The following is a 25,482-nucleotide window of genomic DNA, read 5'->3' as shown; positions in this document are numbered from 1 at the left end:
CTGCAAAGTTTTTCCTTCTCTTTTTTTTATACAGGAAGAATACTACATCTGATGTTTTTAGAAATGGTCCCTCTTTTTCAGAAGTTCCCGGATGCTAATTAGTGTTACCAAACAAAGTTTTATCAGAATCCTCTGTTTCTATATCTACACTTTGGGATCTTAGCTGACAGGAATTAAACCGTGAGCCTGGAATTTTCCTAACTGGTTTTGCAGCAAGTTTCTCTGATAAAGATATCATTTCTTTTCTCTTTTAAAAGAAAAAAAAATTTAAACCCTTACCTTCCATCTTGGAATCAATACTGTGCTTTGATTCCAAGGCAGAAGAGTGGTAAGGGCTAGGCAATGGAGGTCAAGTGACTTGTCCAGGGTCACACAGCTAGGAAGTGTCTAAGGCCAGATGTGAAGCTAGGACCCTCCCATTTCTAGGACTGGCTCTCAATCCACTGAGCCCCTCAGCAGCCCCCAAAAGGTATCATTTATAAGATATATAGGAAACCGAATCAAATTTATAAGAATAAAAGCCATTCCTTAATTGATAAATGATTAAAGAACATGAATAGTAAGTTTCGGAAAAAAAGAAATCCAAGCTATAAATAGCCAAATGAAGAAAATATATTTTGTCACTAGTGATTAAAGAAATGCAAATTAAAACAGTTTTAAGATACCACCTCGCACCTTTAAGATTGGCTAAGATAACAAAAATGGATTATAACAAATGCTGTCTGGGATGTGGGAAAGCAGGTAATCTGATGCACTGTTGTTGGATATGTGGATTCAGAAGGCAGTTTGGAACTATCCCCAAAAGGCTGTAAACTCTGCATATCCTTTGACACAGCAAAACTAGGTCTTTATCCCAAAGAAATTAAAGAAAAAAGAAAAGGATTAATATACAAAAATATAGCAGGTCTTTTTGTTGTGGCAAAGAATTATTAACGTAAAGGTATACTCATCAGTTTGGGATGAACTGAACAAGTTATGGCATACGAATGAATTTATCACATCTTATATTATCTAAAGGGAGGATGACAGCTAGCTGACTCATTGGATAGAGAGCCAGGCTTAGAGATGGTAGGTCCTGAATTTAAATCTGGCCTCAAACACTTCCTAGTTGTGTGACCCTGGGCAAGTCTCAACCCCAGTTGCCTATTCTTTACTATTCTTCTGACATGAGATCAGTACTTTGTATCAATTCTAAGACAATAGGTAAGGGTTATAAAAAAAGAAAGGACGAAGGAGATGATTTTAGAAAAAAACTAAGACTTATAAGAACTGATGCAAAGTAAAATGAGCAGAACCAGGGAAAACAGTTTATAAGTAACAGCTCTTATAAAGATAATCAACCTTGAAATATTTCATAAGAGGCAGCTGGGTGCCCCAATGGACAAAGTGCCAGGCTGAGGTTGGGGAGAACCTAAGTTCAAATCTGGCCTCACACACTTCCCAGCTAGGTGACCCTAGGCAAGTCACTTAACCCCAGTTGCCTAGCCTTTACCAATACATCTGCCTTAGAATCAATACTAAGGCATAAAGTAAGGATTTTGAAAGAAAAAATTACTCCATAACACTGATTAAAACAATGACCAATTACAATTCCAAAGGATTCATGATATAAAATAGTTTCTACCAGATAGCTGCTGGACTCAGAGTACAGATTGAAACATATTTTCCTTCTTTTTCTATTTTTGGAATGGCTAATGCAAGAATTAATTTTATATGGCCATATATATTTGTAAAATATGTTTTCCTTGTCTTCTCCATGAATGGTGGATGAGAACAGATTCAATACCTAAAAATTGAGTTATTGGGGAATTTTTTTCTATTTTCATCAAGATTATCCTGGAGGGGAGTTTAGGAGGGGAAACTAGATATTTAAGGTATGGTCACCAGAAATCGATTAACTCAATTTCAAATAAAATAGACCCAAGTCAGGATGACTTTTATGGTGGTTTATTTACAGTTAGGAAGGTTGAAGGTAGGTAGATTGAGAGAGAGAAACTCTGGCCTGGACAAGAGGCCTGAACCAGGTAGGAATTTAGAGGCCCCAGCAGAGGGGCACAGAGGTGAATTTAACAAGGCTTCTAGCCACAAGGCTTCCTCTAAGAAGAGAGGCCTCCTTGAGGCTAGAGCCTCCAGAAATGCCAAGGGAAAAGAGAGTCAGTCTAACTTAACCACGTGACAATTCAAAGGGAAGCAGTCTGAGGTCTCACCAGAGATCCTTCCACACCAAGTTCAGAACACCCACTGCCCCACAGGAAGTTACCATCATATTTAAAAGATAGCATCTTTCATCACTTCCTGCGTCCACCTCCAATTTTTAAGTGGACAAATGGCAGCCTCAACACTGTTTTGGACTGCCCAAAGGGCAGTCCCTTCTTTTTGATTTGTCACTTACTATCACATGTGGGTAACAGACCTCCACCCTCCCTACTTCTAAGTTGGGTGGGGTGACATTATTTCTGGTGGCTAGAGCCTAAACTGTGAATGAGGGTGAACAAATTCCATTTACACAATCCCTCTTGATGATTCTTGGGTGCCTAGCCACCCCAAGTGATCACTTTAAATCAGTGATTCCTAAAGTGGGCACCACCACCCCCTGGTGGGTGTTACAGTGATCCAGGGGGACGGTGATGCCACGGGTGCATTTGGGGGTGGCAAATAACTGTAAGGGGATGGTGATAGTATGTGACAGGGGGCGCTAAGAAATATTTTTTTCTGGAAAGGGGGCAGTAGGCCAAAAAAGTTTGGGAACCACTGCTTTACATAATCATCTTGTACCCACAAAGGTTTTCTAACTTCAGTAGTTAGAGATAAGAGGGGAATGGAAGAGAGAGAAAGCAAAAACCAATGTTTTGCTAGGTGCACTGACAAAAAGCCAATTGGGGGCAGTCCCCTATTGGCATAAAAATGGACATTCAAATTAACTGTTCAACCCCCATCAGTTTAATCAATTGTACCCAAAGTTCATTCTGGATCTCTTGATGCAGTATAGATTCTTCAGACATTTTTATGCAGTCAGTTCATTTTCTGAATTAAGGAGTCAGCAAGCTTCTTTCCCTGAAAATTTTTCTTCAACAAAAAATTAAATCTTGAATTTTATAAAAATACAATTCCCCCCAAAGAGGGTGTTTAAAAAAGAAATACCCAGATCACCTCAGGATACATAGTTGAGTTATGGGGGTGTATGAGTCAATTCAAAAGAAAAAACAAAAACAGAAAAAGAAAAGCAAATAGAAGAAAAATGAAACTTTAGGAGAAAGAAAAAATTTTAAATCAGAATTAAAATATCAAAATCTATGTATATAAAATTTCCAAATAAACAAAAATTTATAATTTCCATCCTACTAGTCTGTAGGACAAAATGCAGTAATATTGCATTTACTCATTGGCAGCCAAGACTACAGGAAGTTGCCATTCTATAAGAGAGAAAAGAGGAACAGATTTATGTGCAAGGGAAGTGTCTGTCATTCCCTGGTCTGATTTACCTTCACTCTCAGGGATATGGGTGAGCCAGTATGATGACCAAACTTCAGTATCTGATTGGCAGTGTAGTTTGAAGAGTCCTACGTCTTAATATATGTTAAGGGTCTCAACTTAGAGTCTTACACTAAGTTCAATTCCTTAGTATCAGCATGGAAGTTCCTCAATCCAATATGGATTTGTATGGTCTTTTTGACCTTGTGCTCCTTGACACTTTGCAGTTTTCTCATCAATCCCATTGGGATTGGTCGATCGGTCTCCATGACCTTATGCCTTCTTAGCACTTTTTAGTGGCTCTTGTGTTTTCTTCTCCTGGAATCAGATAGAAACATTCATCACAGTCCCATAATATTTAACAATACATGGCAGGTTCCCAAAGTCGAAAGCCTTGTGAGTAAACATTAATATTACAGCAAATATATATATATTAAACTTATATTACTGAAAAATAAAAAAGATCAATAGTGATTATATGTACTCTTAAGTACAAGAAATGAGAAAAAGAAAAAATCAATTATTCTATTAAAAATATAAAAGGAAAACAATAGAAAATTAAAAATAAATTCAGGAAAAAAATGCAATGTGATTCCAAAAACAGCATCCCTCTGTCTATGAACTGTTATCCCCAATGCACATACAGGAAACAGTCAATCAATTTCAATAGAAGATGCTCTCTTTACATGTGAGCAATTAATACAAGAGTCCTTTTCTTCCATTTTTATAGCTGTTGGAGTGGTTAATAATATTTGGAGTGGCCCTTCCCATGAAGGCTGTGTTGCTCCAGTGCACTGGAAATTCTTTATATACACCTTGTCCCCTCAGTTCAGGTCATAAAGTGAAAAGTCTATTGGTTCTGCTTGTACTGCAGTTCCAGATTCATGGAGGTCACACAGTTTGTGCTGCAGTTCCTGTATATAAGAAGCAATAGAAGTATCTTGTCCTAATAGTGATATATATGCAGGAGACAAAGGCTTAGCCTGTATAGGGGGATGTCCAAAAGGCATCTCATATGGTGAGATATTTAGCTCTCCTCTGGGCCTGCTTCTAAGATAAAATAGAGCTAGAGGGGGAATTTCAGGCCATTTCAAATGTGTCTCAGTGCATAATTTGCAAATCATAGTTTTAAGTTTTCTGTTCATCCTTTCAACTTGGCCTGAGCTCTGGGGGTGATATGGTACATGGAACTTGGGAGTTCAGAAAAAACTGAATCAGTAAAGTGACTTCCTCTGTCCGAGTCAATACATGCAGGCAGGCCAAAACGAGGAATGATTTCTTTTAAAAGCACCTTGGCGACAAAAGCCGCTGTGGCACGGGCAGTAGGAAATGCTTCCAACCACCTGGTCAGTTGATCCACTATGACTAGGCATATTGTCCAGCCTTTGGCATTGTCATGAATTCGATTTGCAGATGCTCAAAAGGTGTGTAAGCCAGAGGATGGCCACCAAACGCCTTGCTACGAAAATCATGTTGGTTATATGCTTGGCAGGTAGGGCAGGCTGCACACACTTTAGAGGCTATAGTGGTTATGCCAGGAGCTATCCATACCCTTTTAACAGAGTCCACGATGCCCTGGGTACCAAAATGACTATTTTAATGACTAGATTGGCAAATTTGGTAATAAAAGTTTCTAGAGAGCAGGGGTTTTCCTTCAGAGGACACCCATACTCCATTCATTTGTTTAGCTTTAAATTTCTGCTTCCATTTTTTTCACTTCCTTCTCATTATAGGAAAGTGATAAATTTAATGCATCAGTGGTTGTTAATGTTAAAATTAATTCAGGCCCTTCTATGGCTGCTAGCTTTGCAGCAGTATCTATCTGGTCATTTCCCCTAGAGACAGGGTCAGTGCCACCTGTATGGGCAGAGCCATGAACTACAGGTAGGGCTTCTAGTAGCTGGAGAGCAGAACGAACTTCATTAATAATTTTCGCATTAGCTATAGATTTTCCAACTGAGGTTAAAAATCCTCTCTGGAGCCATAACATACCCACTGAATGACAAATTCCAAAAGCATATCTAAAATCTGTAGAAATTGTTGCCCTTTTATCTTTGGCAATTATACAGGCATGTATTAGGGCTAAGAGTTCTGCGCCTTGAGCACTTAGATTTGAGGACAGTGAAGCTGACTACACAGTGGCAAATTCTGTAACTACAGCAGCTCCAGTGTAGCATATGCCATCTCTCATAAAAGAAGAACCATCAGTAAATAAGACTAGATCTGGGTTGTCTAAAGATGTGTCCAGGAGATTGTCGCGAGGCTTTTCAGCCATGGACACTAGTGTTTCACAATTATGTAATGGTTCTCCTGAGACTGGTAAATCAGGAAGCAAGGTGGCAGGATTAAGAGTTGTACAACATTTTAAAGTAATATTTTCATTATTTAGTAAGGTTATCTCATACCTTGTAATTCTCTGATCAGAAAATGCTTGTGTTCCATGCCTTAGCAACAGTGCTTCTACTTCATGTGGGCACATAATTGTTAGTGGACATCCCAATACTAGATCAGCAGTTTTTGTTACTAATAAGGCAGTACTCCTGAATCTATGGGGTCCAGCTGGGCTGAATAATAAGCAATTGAATGCTGAGAAGGTCCCAAAGATTGAATTAGAACACCTGAAGCTAATCCTTTCCTCTCATGTACATACAAAGTAAATAGCTTGTTGTAATCTGGGATGCCTAGAGCAGGGACAGACAGGATAACCTGTCTCAGATTTGACAGAGCTGACAGGTGTTCTGGCTCTAATTTAAGCAGTTCAGTGACTGAATCCCTTGTTAATGTTGTAAGGGGCTTAGTAATTTCCCCATAGCAAGGAATCCATTGTCTACAAAACCCTGTTGCTCCTAAAATTGCTCTTAACTGCTTTTTAGTGGTAGGAGCGCTCAATTTTCGAATACTTTCAATGTGCTTAGCAGTAATAGAACAGACACCAGCAGTTAAAATGAACCCTAAATATTCTACTTTGGGGAGATACCACTGAAACTTTTCCTTTGAGATCTTGTGGCCTCTTTTATGTAATTCTAAAAGAAGATGTTTACTATCTTCTTGATATGTTGTGGCATCTGGTGAGGCCAAGAGTAAATCATCTACATATTTAATTAACTTGCTGTTTTTAAATGTTATATTATCTGTGTCTTGGCTCAAAGTATGTGCAAAAAGGTTCAGACTTTTGACATACCCTTGGGGCAAATGCACCCACGTCCCCTGGGAATTTTTCCAGGTAAAAGCAAATATATGTCAGGAATCCTTATGAATAGGAATCGAGAAAAAGGCTGAACACAGGTACGGTACCGTAAAGTTAAGTGGCTGTACTGGGAATAGAGGAAATAATTGTGTTTGGGTTAAAAACCACAGGATGTCTCTTCATGACATGATTGCTTACAGCCCTTAAATCTTGAACAAATCGATATTGGACTTTTCCATCTGGGCCTATTTTTGGCTTTTTAACATGTAAAATAGGTGTATTATATTCTGATTTGCATGGATTTATTATTCCTTGTTCAATTAATGAATTTATTACTGGGGTGATTCCCTCAAGTGCTTCTTTTGAGAGAGGGTATTGAGGAATGGAGGGAGCTGGACCACCTTTTGTTTTAATCTGAACAGGAACAGCTGATTTAAGGAGGACTACATCTGACGAAGATGTGGCCCAGAGAGACTTAGGAATATCATCCAGGATTTCAAAGGTAGGAGGCTCTTTTACCTCCTGAATCTCTGAGAGAAGTACAGGGAGCAAATTTAAAGAGTCCTGAGGTAATTCTAATGACATAGAGCCATCTGGAACACAAACTATTGTGGCTTTAAGTTTACATAATATATCCTTCCCAGCAAATTTGTGGGGGATCCAGACATTAAAGAAAAGGAATCTTCTGCAGTTAGGGGTCCCACGCTTACCATGCAAGGAAAAAGTTTTGGGACTTTTTGAGGTGTTCCTGATACACCTACTACATTTAGAGAGCCAATAGAGTTACAGTTTTCGTCTGGTTTACTCACTAGTACTGACCTTGAAGCCCCAGGGTCCAGTAAACAATTGTAATATGAATTTCCCATTTTTAGGGTTACTATGTTGGGGGGAATATATGGGGATGATTGGCATCAAAACATCAGGGTCTGGAAAATCAAAGGTTCCCCTTTTTGATTCTAAGGCCCTTGCCCCCCCATCGCACCTTCATAAAGATGCTTGGGCTCCTTGGGCCTCCCCACCCCCAAGGGGTATTTGTACCTTGAGTCATTCGGGGGCGAGCTCCACTTAAGATATACTGTTGCAGGGACATTTGGTATGAGTTATCATCTTTCTGATTTTTATTCCTAGCATTTTTATCACTCCCAGAGTTGTGATTCCTGGAATCATTATTATGATTATTATTCCTATCATTATTTCAATAGTTATCTTTTGCCTGGGTATTATTTCTTATTACTCTTAACAGATTCCAATAGTTCATCATTGTGTGGCCCTTCTCACAGAAGTGGCAGGTAAGGGATCGATAGTTAGATTCTTGGAGAGGGGCTATTATAGTCTCTCCTTTATTTTTCAATTTTTTTCTTAGTATTTTATTCTCTCTTCTTAAAGCTTCCACTGAATCACTGTCTTCCTCATGTCTTTGTGCACAGCCCTTAAAAACATAAGAATGCTACTCTCCTCAATTCCTCAAGATTCATAGATTCCCAGTTTGGGTAGTTAGTTTTAAAATAGTCTTTGACTTTGCAAGAATTCTCAATGAATTGCCTACGTACTTGTCTAATATCCTGTTCTCTGGTCCAATCAAAGTCCATATATATATCAGTGGTTCCCATACTTTTTTGGCCTACCGCCCCCTTTCCAGAAAAAATATTATTTAGCCCCCTGGAAATTAATTTTTTTTTAATTTTAATAGCAATTAATAGGAAAGATTAATGCACCTGTGGCCATCACCGCCTCCCTGGATCACTGTAGCACCCACCAGGGGGCAGTAGTGGGAATCTTTGAAAAGACTTTGGGAATCACTGAAATCTATGTTGGCCACCTCAATGAGCCTGTCCATAAAATGGGAGGGAGTTTCATTGGTATATTGTTTGGTCTCCTTGAATTTTGACCAGCTGTCAGGCGTATCAGTGCAAGCTTTCATGGCTAACAATAATGCTTCTCTGCCATTGCATATTTGTTGTGAATTTGGAGGGTCTTATGATGCCAGATACTGTGAGGAAGTTTGGGCCCAGGTGAATATTGATGATATGAAGTTATTATTATAAAATGAATTTTTCCGTTTCAAGCATGAAAGTAAGAAATAATTTCACATTTATATGATTCTAACCAAGTGATTTTGGCAGAAATTTTCTAGGATGTTTAAGATCATTATGAAAAAAGAGAATTTTTTCATATGAGTATAGAGATTTTGGATTTCTTCTGAAAGATTTCTCCTATTTATATTCTTTAACCATTTATCATTTAGAAAATGGCTCTTATTCTTATACGTTTATGGCATTTACTCCCATCTTCTATATGAGTCTCTCATCAAAGAAACTTGCTGCAATTTTTTTCCAGTTATTTTTTCCTTATAATTTATACTATATTAAGGATTTTTTTCTGCAAAAGCTTTAATTTTATTTGTTGAAGATTACCTTCATCTTTTTTGGATCTTCTTTTTCCCCAATTTGATTATAAACTTCCCCTATCTATAGATTCAAAAGGTAATTTCTTCCTTACTCCTCTAATTTGTTTCTGATGTGACCTTTTTTAAAAAACCCTTCGTAGAAGCAATACTACATATTGTTTCCAAGGCAGAATAATAGGAAGATCTAGGAAATAGAGGTTATATAACTAGCCCAGGGTCACACAGCTGGAAAGTGTCTTGAGGCAAGATTTGAACCCAAGACCTCCTGTCTTTAGGCCTGATTCTCAATCCAGAGAGCTACCTACCTGCCCCTGATGTGCTTTCTTATTTCTAGCTCACACATCCATTTGGGGTTTATCAGTATGTGGTGTAAATGTTGGTCCAAACCTACTTTTCTATCAGACTTCTAAACAGTTTTCCCAAAAGATTTGATCAAATTGTGAGTCCTTGCTTACACAGTATCTGAGATCTTTGGATTTATCAAAATCTAGGCTACTAAGTTCATTTGCTAACCTGTCAATGGACTTTTTTCACCAATACTGAATTGTCTTGATATAACTGCTTTGTGATATAGTTTTAAAAGGGATAATTTAATTGCTAGATACAATTGTCTTTCTTTTCTCCTCATTCTAATTGACCTTTGTTGTTTTTCAAAGTGTTCCTCCCTTTTGTGACATTGCTCTATACTTGTTCTCCTACACTTTGTCTGACCATTCCTTTTTCTAAATCTTCTCTTGGTCATCATCTACATTTGAATATGCCCTAGATCTCCACCAGGGGCCCTTTCCTTTGTCTCAGTGATCTCCATATTTTCAATTAATACCTCAATACGAATTACTCCTATATATCTCTCTCGAGCTACAATTTTATATTAACATTTATATATTGGATATTTCCAGGATGACATCTCCCATAAGTGTCTCAAACTTGATGCATGCCAAAAAAAGAGCTTTTTATTTTTCTCCCTTGAATCTTTCTCTCTTCCTAGCCTCTGTATTTCTATTGAGGGCATCCCCATCCTTTGAGCCATCCTCAACACTTTCTTCTCCTTTACCTTTCACATCTAATCGGCTGCCAACTCTTAGCAATTCTACCTCTACATTTCTCAAATCTTTTTCTTTCTTTACATTTAAATGGCTACCATCTTAGTTTAGTTCATCTTCACTTTTCACCTGAACTTTCTAACTGGCATTCTTCTCAAATCCCTTCACTGTCAGTCTTCACATAGGTGCCAAATTGTTTTCCTTAAACACAGGTACAATCATATCACTCTTTTTTTTCTTTTTCAAAATTTATTTTTATTTTTATTTATATTTCAAATAATATTTATATATACCTGAGTGTGTACATATTAGAGAATTTAAAAGTATAATTGTTTTAAGTACAAACAACAAAAATTCACATGCATTAATGTATTTACATATGTATATACATTTTTGTGAATGTATGTATGTAGTCTCCAACATGAGAACCCATTTCCTTATTAATATCTTACTTCAGGAATTTGAGTATATATCATTTATATGTTGAAGGTATATTGGAAAATGGAAAAGACAAATAATTCATCACTTTATGACCATATGGTGAAGAACCTCTCCAACCTGAGCTATACCAATAAGTTCACTCTTCCCTGTTTCCTTCAACTCACTGTTTAAGGTGGGAGATGTGGAATATTCCTTGTTTTCCATTGACATGTCCAGGCTCTCTTTCTACCTCATTGCTCAGAATCTCTTGCTCCTTTGGGTTCACTCAATCCATATTTTTTTTATTTTATTTCATTTTTTTAACCATTTAACAATATTAATTTTTTAGAAAATTTAACATGGTTACATGATTCATGTTCCCACCTTCCCCTTCACCCCCCGAGTCCCCCCCCCCCATAGCCGATGCTCATTTCCACTGGTTTTAACATGTGTCATTGATCAAGACCTATTTCCAAATTGTTGATAGTTACATTGGTGGGGTAGCTTCGAGTCTACATCCCCAATCATGTCCGCCTTAACCCATGTGTTCAAGCAGTTGCTTTTCTTCTGTGTGTTTCCACTCCTGCAGTTCTTCCTCTGAATATGGGTAGCATTCTTTACCATAAGTCCCGCAGAATTGTCCTGGGTCATTGCATTGCTGCTAGAACAGAAGTCCATTACATTCTATTTTACCGCAAAGTATTGGTCTCTGTGTACAATGTTCTTCTGGCTCTGCTCCTTTCGCTCTGCATCAATTCCTGGAGGTCTTTCCAGTTCACATGGAATTCCTCCAGTTTATTATTCCTTTGGGCTCAATAGAATCCCATCACCAGCATATATCACAATTTGTTCAGCCATTCCCCAATTGAAAGGCATACCCTCATTTTCCAGTTTTTTGCCACCACAAAAAGCACGGCTATAAATATTTTCATACAAGTCTGTTTATCTATGATCTCTTTGGGGTACAAACCCAACAATGGTATGGCTGGATCAAAGGGCAGGCATTTTTTTATAGCCCTTTGAGCATAGTTCCAAATTACCATCCAGAACTTGGTCTCTACAACATAAATAAAATATAGCAATCTATGAGATATGGATGAATATTTACAAAAATATAAATTGCCTAGATTAACAGCAGAAGAAATAGAATACCTAAATAATCCCATATCAGAAAAAGAAATTGAACAAGCCATCAAAGAACTCCCTAAGAAAAAATCTCCAGGGCCTGATGGATTCACAAGTGAATTCTATCAGACATTCAAAAAGCAACTAATCCCAATACTAAACAAATTATTTGATATTATAAGCAAAGAAGGAGCCCTACCAGATTCCTTTTATGTCACAAATATGGTACTGATTCCAAAGCCAGGGAGATCAAAAACAGAGAAAGAAAACTACAGACCAATCTCCCTAATGAACATAGATGCAAAAATCTTAAATAGAATACTAGCAAAGAGACTCCAGCAAGTAATTAAGAAGATCATCTACCATGATCGGGTGGGATTTATACCAGGAATGCAAGGATGGTTCAACATTAGGAAAACCATCCACATAATTGACCATATCAACAATCTAACAAACAAAAATCACATGATTATCTCAATAGATGCTGAAAAAGCCTTTGACAAAATACAGCACCCATTCCTATTGAAAACCCTGGAAAGTATAGGAACAGAAGGACCTTTCCTAAAAATAATAAACAGTATATACCTAAAACCATCAACAAGCATCCTATGCAATGGGGATAAATTAGAAGCCTTCCCAATAAGATCAGGAGTGAAACAAGGATGCCCATTATCACCTCTATTATTCAACATAGTACTAGAAACACTAGCAGTAGCAATTAGAGAAGAAAAAGAAATTGAAGGTATCAAAATAGGTAGTGAGGAGACTAAGCTATCACTCTTTGCAGATGATATGATGGTCTACTTAAAAAATCCCAGAGAATCAACTAAGAAGCTTGTAGAAATAATCAACAACTTTAGCAAAGTTGCAGGATACAAAATAAATGCACATAAATCATCAGGATTTCTATATATTTCCAACACATCACAACAGCAAGAGGTAGAAAGAGAAACACCATTTAAAATCACCCTAGACAACATAAAATACTTAGGAATCTATCTACCAAAACAAATACAGGGATTATGCGAAAACAACTACAAAACACTTTCAAAACAATTAAGACTAGATCTCAACAATTGGAAAAACATTGATTTCTCATGGGTAGGATGAGATAACATAATAAAATTGACCATTCTACCCAAATTAATTTACCTATTTAGCTCCATACCTATCAAACTACCAAAAAAAACTTTTTCACTGAATTAGAAAAAACTATTACAAAGTTCATTTGAAATAACAAAAGATCAAGAATATCAAGAGAAATAATGAAAAAAATGTGAAGGAAGTTGGCCTAGCAGTACCAGATATTAAACTATACTATAAAGATGCAGCTATCAAAACGGTATGGCACTGGCTAAGAGACAGAAGGGAGGATCAGTGGAATAGTCTTGGGGTAAGTGACATCAGCAAGACAGTGTATGATAAACCCAAAGAGCCCAACTTTTGGGACATGAATCCACTAATTGACAAAAACTGCTGGGAAATTTGGAAAACAATATGGGAGAGATTAGGTCTAGATCAACATCTCACACCCTACACCAAGATAAATTCAGAATGGGTGAATGACTTGAATATAAAGAGGGAAAATATAAATAAGTTAAGTGAACACAGAATAGTATACTTGTCAGATCGCTGGGAAAGGAAGGATTTTTAAAACCAAGCAAGAGTTAGAGAAAATTACAAAATGTAAAATAAATGCTTTTTATTATATTAAAGTAAAAAGCTTTTGTACAAACAAAAACAATGTAGCCAAAATCAGAAGGGAAACAACAAATTGGGAAAAAATCTTTATAACGAAAAACTCTGACAGGGGTCTAATTACTCAAATATACAAGGAGTTAAAGCAATTGTATAAAAAATCAATCCATTCCCCAATTGATAAATGGGCAAAGGGCATGAATAGACAATTTTCAGGTAAAGAAATCAAAAGTATCAATAAGCACATGAGAAAGTGTTCTAAATCTCTAATAATTAGAGAAATGCAAATCAAAACAACTGAGATATCACCTCACACCTAGCAGATTGGCTAAAATGAAAGAAGGGGAGAGTAATGAATGTTGGAGGGGATGTGGCAAAATTGGGACATTAATGCTTTGCTGGTTGAGTTGTGAACTGATCCAACCATTCTGGAAGGCATATCACTCACTTTCTAAAAAAAGCTTCAATGGTTTCCACTTCCTTTTTTAAATTAAATATAGTCTCTTGCTTAGCATTTAAATCTCATCACTATCTGTTTCCAGCCTATTATCTTAGACTTTGTTTCACATTGTACATCCCCCCTCCCCAAACTGACCTATTTGTTGTTCTCTTTATGGCATGTTCTCTCTCCTGTCTCTGTGCTTTTGCAGAGGCTTTCAATATCCTTCCTCCTCCTTTCTTCCAGATGTTAAAATCCCTAGTTCCTCAAAGCTCACTTGCTATTATTTTGTGTATCTTTTGGATTTACTTAACTGTGTACATATTGTTTTCCCCAATAGACTATAAACTTTTTGTGGGTGTGGGCTCTTTGATTTTTGTTTTTGTTTCAGCTTTGTCTCATATAGTGCCTCACAAAAAAAGGTTGGTGTTGAGCATTTGTTGAATGAATTAGTAAATCAGGGACAGGGTTTTGACTACTTTAGCCATCATCTTTTTCTGAGCCATTTGTTTTGCATTTTTGTTCATTGAAGAAAATTTGATAAATGTCTCTGGAATTTATTGGTGTTCTCCAATCTCATACAGATTTACCTCTTACAGAGGGAAGACACCTTAAAGGATCAGCAACCAGCCCTAGTTTGTTTGCCTCCAGCCCCCAGACAGTGAAATCCAGCACTTTGGAGCACAGTCTGTCACCTTATCTTGTTGATAGTTCTACAGCACCAACCTCCAGCCAGCCTTCAACTAGTTCTGCCTTGGTGAGTCATAGTTAAAATTTAAAATGACCCACAATTAGATGCAATTATGATCCATCTATAATCAATTTCAGATCATAAAAAGGAAAGAGTCAAAGGACCTCTGGGGATATCCACGTAACCATTATATTGTATATAAAAGTTGTTGCTGCCTTGGTCTTACATAAAATGTAAGGGGGGGAAAGGGGTTTTATGGGTTCAATATATTAAAAGATGGTCGCCAGAGGATTGAACTATTATCAGTCCTCAATTAAGAATAATCTCAAGTCAAAATTGACTTTTATGGAAGTTTATTTACAATTAAGAGAGAGTGGAAATGAGGAAATAAGAATCTAACCCAGTAGGTAATTTACTATGATCCTCTAATTTAATCCAAGTAGATCTAATTAACGCTCAGCTGAGAGTCAGTGGGCCAGAGGCCTAGAGGTGAATGGAGCAAACTTCATTCACAGAGTCTACTAAAAGAAATTTCTTAAGAGAAGTTCAGGAAGATTCAGTCAGTCTTTAAACTTACCACATGGGATTCAAAGAAGATATTTAAAGCAGTCTCACCAGGGTCTCAGCGTTCCAACACTCCTCCATGAACCAGAAGAGCTCCTTCATTAGCAGCGCTCTTCACCAAAGACTGATGTCCTGATGTCCATAAATTAAAGCCCTCATAGGCACATCATTTTTTTGTCCTGACATGTGATTTCATCATTGTGCAGAGTTATGTTGTTTCATCTGCAGCTTCCAATCTTAGAGAATTGCTTAGGGTCCTGAGAAAGCAAGAGACTCGTTCATGGTCATATGGTATGCATCAGGACAAACTTTCCTAACTGTGGAGCCAGCCATTCATCTGCTCTGCAATGCTGCTTCTTTTATCTACAGAAAACCAGGAAATTTGCATCTCCATTTTAGAAAACTTATTAACTACGTACCTCACATTTAAGAATCAATCCATGACTACTCCTTGAATTTCCATATGGTTTCTCACTTGTGATGAATGATGTGTGATAGTAAGGATGGAGATGTATTTTTCTCCCCCTGCTTTTGTTCCTCTCCAGAAATAAGTTTTCCTGTAATCCAAACTATATTCATTTGTAACAGATCTGTTTGGAAATAACATCTAAATGTGTCCTGTCCATGCTAACCATGCTAATTCATTGTGGCTTGGTATCCCAAATCATAATTGACATTTATATGTTACTTTTAATATTTGCAAAATAAATACGTGTCTAATTTTATTTGATCCTCATAACAATTCTGTGAGTTGTCACATATATATTATTATTCCCCTGCTTATAAAGTAAAGACAATTGAGTCTCAGAGAGGTTAATTGCTTTGTCCATGGCCAAACAGCTAGTAAGGGTCACAGGCAGTATCCCAGTCCTTGTCTCTGGTGGCTTTAAGTTTAACACTCTTCCCCATTATGCCATTTTGCCTTTTAACATGAGCAGTTGTGTAATGGAGATTTATATATAAACAGAGTTTTCAAAAGAAGCATTGCAAATTATTAGTAATTACATTTTTTAGAAAATGTTACAAATCACCAAGAGTATGAGAAAGGGAAAGTAAAGTAAAATTTTAGTTCACATCTAACATATTGGCAAAGATGACATGCCCCCAGCCACCTCCAAAGAAACCTGAATGTTGGACCTTTGTGAAGTTAGGTACTTGTGTTGGTTGAAATGTAACTTGTGAATATTTTGGAAAACTTGCATTTGGAATTATGCAAGACAAGTCACTAAGCTATTTGTATCCTTTAGCCCAGTGATCCTAATATTAGGCCTATATTCCAAGTTGATCAAAAACATATCCAAAAAGGCCTGACATCTGCCAAAATGTTAATAATAGAATTTTTATAGTAACATAGAAATGAAAACACAGTAAAAGTTCTTTTTATTGGGAAATGACTAAAGAGATAGTAATATATCACAGCATTTCAGGGTTGAAAGAGACCTAAAAAGCTGCCCATTCCAATCCTGTACCCCAAAACGAATTCTCAGCACAACATAGGAAATAAAAGTTCATCTAGCCTCTGCAAGAAGGCCTCCTCCAATAAAGGGAAAATCCAGTATCTCATGAGATAGTGCATCTGTCACTTATGGATAGTTTTAATTGTTAGGAGAGGTTTTCCTGTAATCCAAACTACATTTGCCTCTCTACAATTCCCACATATCCTGATTCTGCTCTCTTGTACCAAATAGAAATGTCTGATCTCTTTGCCACTTTTCAGTCCTTCAAATACTCAAGCACAGTTTTCAAAGCCTCCTTAAGTTTTCTTATTCAGGTTTAACATTTCTGTTTCTTTCATTTGTTCCTAATATGGCATGGAATCAAGGCTCTTCACTGCTCTAGTTGAATTCCTCTAGCTTCTCAGTGTCCTTGTTGACCTGAGGTGGTCAAAACTGAGCACAGTATTCTCCACGTCTGCCCATGGCAGTGAATAGTGAGACTGCCGACTGCCCCCACTTTATCATTAGGGGCTATTTTTCTTAATCTAGAACAAGATTACATTAGCTTCTTTAAGCTGTTTTACTACATTTTTGATTTGATATTGATTTGACTTGATAATGAGCTTTGTAGTCCACCAAAATGCCTATATCTTTTCCATACAAACTATTGTCTACCCATGCCTTCCCCATCTCATCTTGGGAAGTGTTTTTTTTTTTAAATCCACCTATAAAACTTCACATTTATCCTTATTAGATTTAATCTTAATAGATTCAGCCCACTGTTCTAGCCTGTCAGAATCTCTTTACATCTTGTCTTAAAGTATGTTAACTATTCATCTTGGCTTTATATCTTACAAATATAGTGGAACATTATTATGCAATTGAGAAAAACATGGGGAGACTTGGTATGAACTAATGCAAAACCAGGAGAACATACATAATGACTGTAGTCATTTAAATGGGGGGGGGGGGTTGAAAGAAAGAAAGAAAGCTGAATTTTTTTTTAAACCCTTACCTTCCATCTTGGAGTCAATACTGTATTGGCTCCAAGGCAGAAGAATGGTAACGGTAGGCAATGGGGGTCAAGTGACTTGCCCAGGGTCACACAGCTGGGAGTGTCTGAGGCCAGATTTGAACCCAGGACCTCCTGTCTCTAGGCCTGGTTCTCAATCCACTGAGCCACCTAGCTGCCCCCTAGCAAGCTGAATTCTAAGTAACTGTTAATTACCAATCTTAGTCCTGGAGAAGGAACAGTGAAACATACCTTCCTCCCCTTAGTGCAAATAGTGCATCAATGTGGGAGAAGAATATTATATACTGTCAGATGAGGTTAGTATATTGATTATTTTGACTAAGGTTTTTCTTTGTTATGTAGAAGAATTTTAATGGAGGAGTGGGTAGAACAGGCAGGGCCCAGGGGTTAAAGGAATGAGCATGATACAAAAACAAAAGTTTAATCAATAAAAAATTATGGAAATCTATGAAAAAGTTCTATAAATATATATATATTTGAGTCTTTATAAAGTTACTGGACTTAGTAATCTATCTTAAGATTGGGCCAAATAATAAATATTTACAAATTTAAAAAAAACTGGGCCAACCAATATCTGTCTATAGGTCATCTTGTAACTGACCAATTCAAGTAATTTTTTTTAGACTAATAGTACATTTTAAGCATAAACAGAGGTCTCTATAAGTTATTATACAACCAGCTATTTCACTAATCTAGCCACTAGTAGAAGCAGCTAGTCTTTTTTTCAGTTCTGTAAAGGTAGATGCATGAACTCCTAAACTATGATTTAGGCTCTCTTGAAGTTTAACTGAAGATTACGGTAAACCAGCCTGATGTTTACTCACAGACTTCTGTCCACGCTCCCCTGTGGTTCTCTTAGAATTTCTTTCCAGCATTGGTTTGAATTTTAATCCTAATAGTTAACAGTTTTGTTTAGAGAATCTATTACTCACATTGAGCTGTTTAAGAATATTCAGAGTATTATGCTGTCACTTTTATTATTATACAGTTGAAACGGTCAGCTTAAAGCACAAGTGGTAAAAATGTTAAATCATTCTCCTGGTTCTCGCTTCTAATTTCTTTATTTGGTGCTAATGTCATGATATATAACTTTTACTTTTCTGCTATTTTGGTTCATACTGAAGCAAACTTCAAAGAAGAAGAGATCAGAAAACTCCTATGATATCGATAACATTGTGATTCCTATGTCCATGGCAACTGCTACTCGAGTAGAGAAATTACAGTACAAAGAGATTCTGACTCCAAGGTATAACAGTTGATTTACAGTTTAGAAAAAAATGTGCTTGATAATGGAAAGAAGATACCATTTCTGAGAGTAGTGTTGGTATCACTGTCATTCAGTGGGAATTTAGAAATTGCTAAGCTAGATTGTGCAACAATGGGATTAAAGTCATTTGGAGCCTTTCTTTATGACTGAAATGACAAACCCACCATCTTAACTAAAACCATTTCTACCTGACCCAGAATTATCATGGGAGAATATAGATTATCGTTATCTTGGTTTTCTCCATTTCATCACTACTCCTTTGGGCCATTTTTAAAAATTATTTTTAGCACCTTATTTTCTTCTTTTTTACTTTTTCCCCCTTGTCAACACCTTAACCGTTGGTTTTACTACTTGTATTTATTGGAGCTTCAAAAATGACTAAAAATATTCTATCAGTAGACAATTGAAAGCTAGTTACAAAGACTTCTCATCTTTAATTATATTTATCATTCTTGTTCCTAATCATAATGGAATGAAAATCATTTTGTTACTTTGTATTATAACTGTAGCACTGACATACAAACTTAAACATTTGATTTCTAATCAACTCAGACTGTGAACTTGTTGATGAAGGTTATATAAGCCTTTTCTTAGAGAAACTTATTGTGCTAAAAGGTAGTTTAAGACTATCTGAACTGAATTTAATCAGCTGCTGGCAAATTTGGTTTAGGGCTTGACTGGGGAAAATCATGGCTGGGGGATTCATGGGAAATCTGTAGCCCTGAGGAATTCTATGTATTGTTTAAGTGACTCTATGGGTCTAGCCAGTATTTAACAGTTTTCCATAAGGCCTTTCATTCCTCACTTAGACTTCCTTTTATCTCATTCCTCCTGGGAAAGAGAAAAGATAGTTGTGGTAAGGACACTAAGCCGATGTTAATTTGTTATCTTAACTCATTTTATGTTCTCTTTTCTTTAGCTGGCGTTTAGTAGAATCAAAAGAACAAAAGATATTAAATCAGATGGATTCAGAGGTAAGAATAACAGAATTTTTAAAATTAGCTTAGAGGATTTTTCTTGCTAGTTCTTCCTAACAAAAATGTATTGTGGAACCAGAGAGTTTCAGTTCCTACCCAGATCTGGTACTTACTATCTGAATGACATTGGGTGAGTTGCTGTTAACCTTTCTGATTCTGATTTTCTACATCTATAAAATTAGATCTTTGGATTAGGAGACTAATAAGGACCTCTGATAGCTCTAAATCAATGATACTTTTAGCCAATGAATGAAAATTGGATGGAAGCCTTTCCTCAGCTAAGTCAGTTTATATATTTAAAAGAGAAAATTACATTAAGATTTTCACTGAGAAACAAGCTTTGCCAAGCAAAAGCAGTTCAGTCAGCCCTGTCACATATTTTAAAATTTCAATAAGTAGTTAGAACACAAATGAAGGTCAAAGACTGCTCTGTTTGTAATTTGTTTTATTTTTAGTGTTTTGGGGGGGGGTGTTTGTTTTGTTGGTTGGTGGGTTGTTTAGTTTTTTTTAATGCCGTTCTTTCTTCAGGTGGGATAATAGTAGCAAGGTGGAAACAATAATAGCAAGTACAGAAATCTTTATATTCTTGACCTCTGCTCATTTCTTTATTAAATTCGGGGATACTTTAAATAAATATAGTGTATTGGCAAAGATTGCTCACAGACACTAATTTGTTTCTTAATTGTGTACTGACATTTTTCAGTACATACATTGTTATATGGGTTTGAAATACAGAAGGGGCCTTGCAGCTGAATTGTTGTATTAATAGGTAGAAAGGAAATAACATTTATTGCTTATTTTGTACCAGTGCTTTATGAATATTTTCTCCTTGGGCCCTCACAACAACCCTGGGAGAAAAGTGCTGTTATTATCCCCATTTTACAATTGAGGAAATTGATGTAAAAGTTAAGTTACTTCCCCAAGGTCACATAGTACATATCCAAGACTGAATTTGAACTCAAGTCTTCCCAACTCCCCTGTGCCACCCTATTTCCTAATTATTAACTGCATGTACCCTCTTCACCTTTCTGGCCAATGTCAATTTCTTAGCATACTAAAACTCACCTAAGTGCTCCTACAGTAGATCTGTGTTGGCAAATAAGAGAAACATTTTCAGAATTGTGTTCTCATGAGAACATAAGAAAGCATTTGGCAATTGATCAGAGAAATAGTCCTTTTAGCTTATTGCTTGCTTTCATTTTCCTTGACTCTCTGAGGTTGCGCCTGTGTTCTCTATAAAATGTTAAAGAAAGTATTTTGTTGATCTTGCAGTACAAGAGCACCTAATCTTAATCTATATAAAACCCTACAATCTTGTACGTTAACGTAAACTGTTTAAAATGTAATGGAAATTTTATGTCTCTAATCACTAACAATGATAAAACCAGGAGCTTTAATATGAACCAGACCTTTATGTGGGACTCTTGTGAACTATCAAAACAAAGTCAAAGAAAGTGTATTAGAGATGTCTGAATTTAAAATAGCAGTATACTTTTTCATACTAATGGTCAGATTTTCCTATTCCCTTCCTAAAACTTTATTCCTTCCTTAGCTGTAGTACCACATAATCTCTTAATTGGAGAAATTAATATGTCTGCCTTTGCTTATAAATTAATAATTTAAGAATCTAATAAACTCATTGGTGTCGGTAACCCCTCCCTTCTGCTAATAAATATAACAACCCCTTTGCAGTTTAGGCCTCTGAAGTTGCTGTAGCCAAAAAATTCCTGTCCTCGGCCATTGTTTTGATGAGCCTTTTTAAATGAGTCTGGTTCTGAGGCAACAGGCATGTATCAGATCCCTTCTCAAAGCCATATTGCTGCTGTTTTCATTGTTAGTTTTACATAGCAATGTTTTATTTTACCTAATGTAAAAAAATTTTTTAAAGGATCCAGGGTCACCTCTGCAACATAGTGAGGAAAGGACTTAAGTAGGATATCATAAGTAACAGTTTAATGTCCAATAGGAACATATTGTGGCATTTTATGATGCTCCTGAGCCATATATTAAAGGAATGACATGAACAGAAGCAGTCTTTGTCTACCTGCCACTGTTCTGAAGTGTTTACTCCTCTTTCATAGTTGCTCACTGGTACATATGTCATCTGACAATTGTTCAGCTCCTTTGGGCTGATAGGACTCTGTAGTATCTGCGTTTCTTGAATTATCACTGACCTGTCCACAGATGTTTGAATATATACTGTGGCTGATAGCACTCTGCTCACTAGTGTATGTTAGTTTTCCTGATGTAAGATTATATCTCTATGATTCAGATAATTTTGACATTCTATATGTTATCAATATAAATAGATCTGATTTTTTTCCTTATTCTTAGTTAGAAGACACATCTGATGATGCTTATCGGAATCGTCACACTAAGTATGAGGAACTTGAGAGGGCCCGCTGGGATTCCTGGACAGCAGCTGCTATTTCCCATAGGCGAGGGAACAGGTATGTTTTAGTGGGGAAAAATGAGATCCTAGGAGTTAGTAGATCTGAGTTCTACTTTTGATTCTGTTACTAACTAGTTATAACAGTCACTTAATTTCTCTGGTCTTCAGTTTCTGCATCATTAAAATTAAAATCTCAAACTTCTGCAATATATTACTTTAGTAAAAACATGTAGCCTAAAGGGGCCTAAAGCTACCAGATATACCTATGTAAATAAAAGCTAATTAAAATAACAAAAAATAAATATTAAGGTGTTTGATTAAATGACATGTAAGTTATTTTCCATAATTCTAAATCTAACTGGATTTTCAATTTATATGAGGGTTTTTTCTTATGTTGATAATAAAGTTGAGTTACCTGAGCAAATAATTTTGGGAATCTGTTAGGAATAACTTGATGGGGGGCAGCTGGGTGGCTCAGTAGAGTGAGAGCAAGCCCCACAGATGGGAGGTCTTGGGTTCAAATCTGGCCTCAGACACTTCCTAGCTTTATGATCTTGGGAAAGTCACTTAATCCCCATTGCCTAGCCCTTACCACTCTTCTGCCTTCGAATCAATATCCAGTATTGATTCTGAGACAGAAGGTAAGGGTTGAAAAAAAAAAGGAATAACTTGATGATGATTCCCACATTATAATTTATAGCAGGTCTTCCAATAAAGGTGATGGCCGAGGAACTCAGCCTGTTCCTGCTTCAAGCCTAGGAATATCCCAGCCAGTATCTCCAGATACAGCATATCATAATTTTAATGATCTGGCCCACTCTTCTACTGGAAACTCTAGCCCTGAACCTTGCAGCTTGTTGCAGTCTCTTTCCATCAAAGACAGGACTCGAGTGCCATCCTCTTGCAGTGAAGACACCTGTTCTTCTACTACTGATATTGTTGATGATGCAGCACAGGTGAGTATTTTCATTTCTTCTCTGAAGTTGCAGTATTTCGAAAAGGAAAAACCTAGTAGAAAAGTAAATTAGAGGGCACCTTAACAACCTCAAGTATCTTCTGCTTATGGTCATTATTACCTCATGAGGAAACTATCTTTTATTGCTTTTATAAGTGCAATATAATTGCATATATGTAATTGTATATAATTGTAAATATATATATATAATTGTATATTTATATAATTGTAAATACTGCAGCAAAAATGTGTTTAGGATCTTCCATTCTAAGTAGTTGGCTTGACCCCCATTTTACTTTTTCTAGAGCCAAATCCAAAAAGTTTAAGGATGAACTCTGCAGAGTGTAAAAGATGGCAAAGCCATAGCCAATTTAAAGTATATACTGCTACTAGATGCCTAGAAGCTTAATTTCCATAGTGTAGAATAAACTCTCTGAGGACTCTTTGAGGGCAAAGGCTTAGTCATTTTAAACTTGATGCAATAATTTCTATTGTGCCATGCTTATTTCGTATTGCTGTGATTTATTTCATAGTTGTCTTCATTGCATAGAATGAACTTAAATCTCTTACCCACCTAAATTTTATGTATCCCTCCAGACAAATAACTAAAAAAGTATTTGATTGTTTCCATCCGTATCCAAAGCTACAGAGTATAGTACCTTTAGAAGTCTTTTGGCAATATAAAGATTTCAGGGCAAAGATGTTGAAAGGCTTTCTCTGGTTTCAATTGTTTTTCCTCTAGTTCTATTTTGTGTTTCACCCTACTCCCTTTTTTTTTTTTTTTATCTTAACTGTCTCTTTTATGTGCTTCTGTATTCCTCTCATTCCTCATTCTGAATTTCTCTCCTTTTTCTCTGACTGTCCACAGCATTTTACTATAGAATATTTTTTATTTGTTAAATTTGTGAAGTGGTTTTTTTAATTGCCTGTTCTTTTTTAAATGGTTGGTTAATTTCTTTATAAACTATATAACTTGACTATTTTACTGTGGGTTCTTGACTAGAAGTTGAGGATTGGTTTTTTTTCTTTTAACGTAGTTGGAGCTTATGTCTTTAATGCTTTTTATCTTCCTATCTAATAGATAATCCAGCCCTGGGAGCGCCGTACATTTCCTCTTTCAGACACATCTTGTCAAGCTCTCTTGGATCAACCTAATAAGCTACTGCCTCCTGTCCCAAAGCCATGGTGTTCAAGCAGAAAGCCCAGCCCTAGGACTCACAGCAGCCCCCCAGAATCTCGCCCCATTCCCAGCAGTTTGCCTGAAGGGCACTTTCAAGCTAACAGCAGCAGCTGCATTGAGGAATTCACAAGCCACGAATGCTCAGCTAGGCTTCTGAAGAACAGATGATGCCTTGGGTTTCCATCATAGGTGCTGTATCACATGCAGGCTCATCTACTTCTGTTCAGTATCCAGAGCTTGGCAGGTGAGCTAGCCCAGCAGAAGGGACCCCAAGAGTGGTCACTGCTGGTCAGGAGACCAGAGTCATAGGTGGACTTGGGCTTCCCACTTACCACAGGTAGGTGGGCTTCAGGATAGGTACATTCTGTAGGCACTTCTGTGAGCCTCTGATGTGCCAGGAAGGACCCGTGTAGTTTGGGAGAAATGTATCCACTTAAAGAGTGTGAAGAGGAGAAAAGGTCTAACAGGCTTTGAAGACTATCAGCTTTCAAGCTGTATGTGGTTTGTGGCCCATTTTTAAAATGGCAGGGGAAATGGGAAGAACCAGATTGGAAAGAGTAGGTATGCCTTTTAATACATTTCTGATTCTTGGACATCTCAAGGTTGGTGAGTGTGCCCAAGAACATTCAGGCAGCTCTCAGGGCATTTAGTTCTGTGTTCTTGCATATTAAAAAAAAGAGCCACTTTGCAGGGACAGATAGAGGTTATTGCAGCCCCCCAAAATTTTCTGGGTCTCATTTATATTACCAGGAAATATCAGGAAGCTGGTTACAGTGCAGATATAGGTTTATGTGGAGGAGATACAGAATTCCACTGGCTATTCCATTCCCTTAGATTCTGTGGCTTGTGTCTTTGTTGTCCAACATAAACATGGCTTTATGGCTCCTTAGAGCAGATGAAGATCAGGGTCTTTAAGTGCACATGGCTTGAGTTTTATTAAGTTACTTAGGCGATTCCAATCTCTTATTAGTTCCATTGTTTGCAATGCTCTTGTATTGGTAATAATTTCTCCCAGTCATAATGATTTGGGTGGTTGGGGTTTCATATCCACACAGTCTCTCTTGGAACCATCCTTTTTGGATGAGGGTGTCATCAGTATTGAGGATACAAGTTAGGTTGAAGAAGACCAGAAAACTTAAACAAGTTGCATATTTCTTGCTAGTTGCTAAAATTAACATGTTTTCTTCACGTTCCTAC

The 25,482-nt window shown here is 36.8% G+C and overlaps 1 protein-coding gene across 1 annotated transcript in view; it reads left to right on the top strand.

Moving 5' to 3' along the window:
* LOC123253732 (KAT8 regulatory NSL complex subunit 1-like) overlaps positions 1-24,453 on the top strand; it is a 168,263-nt gene extending 143,810 nt beyond the window's left edge. The window contains exons 8-13 of the mRNA XM_044682913.1: positions 14,375-14,547; positions 18,639-18,760; positions 19,701-19,755; positions 22,093-22,208; positions 22,851-23,106; positions 24,187-24,453. Of these exons, the coding sequence (XP_044538848.1) occupies positions 14,375-14,547; positions 18,639-18,760; positions 19,701-19,755; positions 22,093-22,208; positions 22,851-23,106; positions 24,187-24,453 (989 nt within the window). The remainder of the gene's footprint in view (positions 1-14,374; positions 14,548-18,638; positions 18,761-19,700; positions 19,756-22,092; positions 22,209-22,850; positions 23,107-24,186) is intronic.
* The last annotated feature ends 1,029 nt before the right edge of the window (positions 24,454-25,482 follow it).

The sequence above is a fragment of the Gracilinanus agilis genome, chromosome 1, assembly GCF_016433145.1.
Source record: "Gracilinanus agilis isolate LMUSP501 chromosome 1, AgileGrace, whole genome shotgun sequence".
In the NCBI taxonomy this organism is placed as follows: domain Eukaryota; kingdom Metazoa; phylum Chordata; class Mammalia; order Didelphimorphia; family Didelphidae; genus Gracilinanus; species Gracilinanus agilis.
This window is presented reverse-complemented; position numbering and strand designations above follow the sequence as displayed.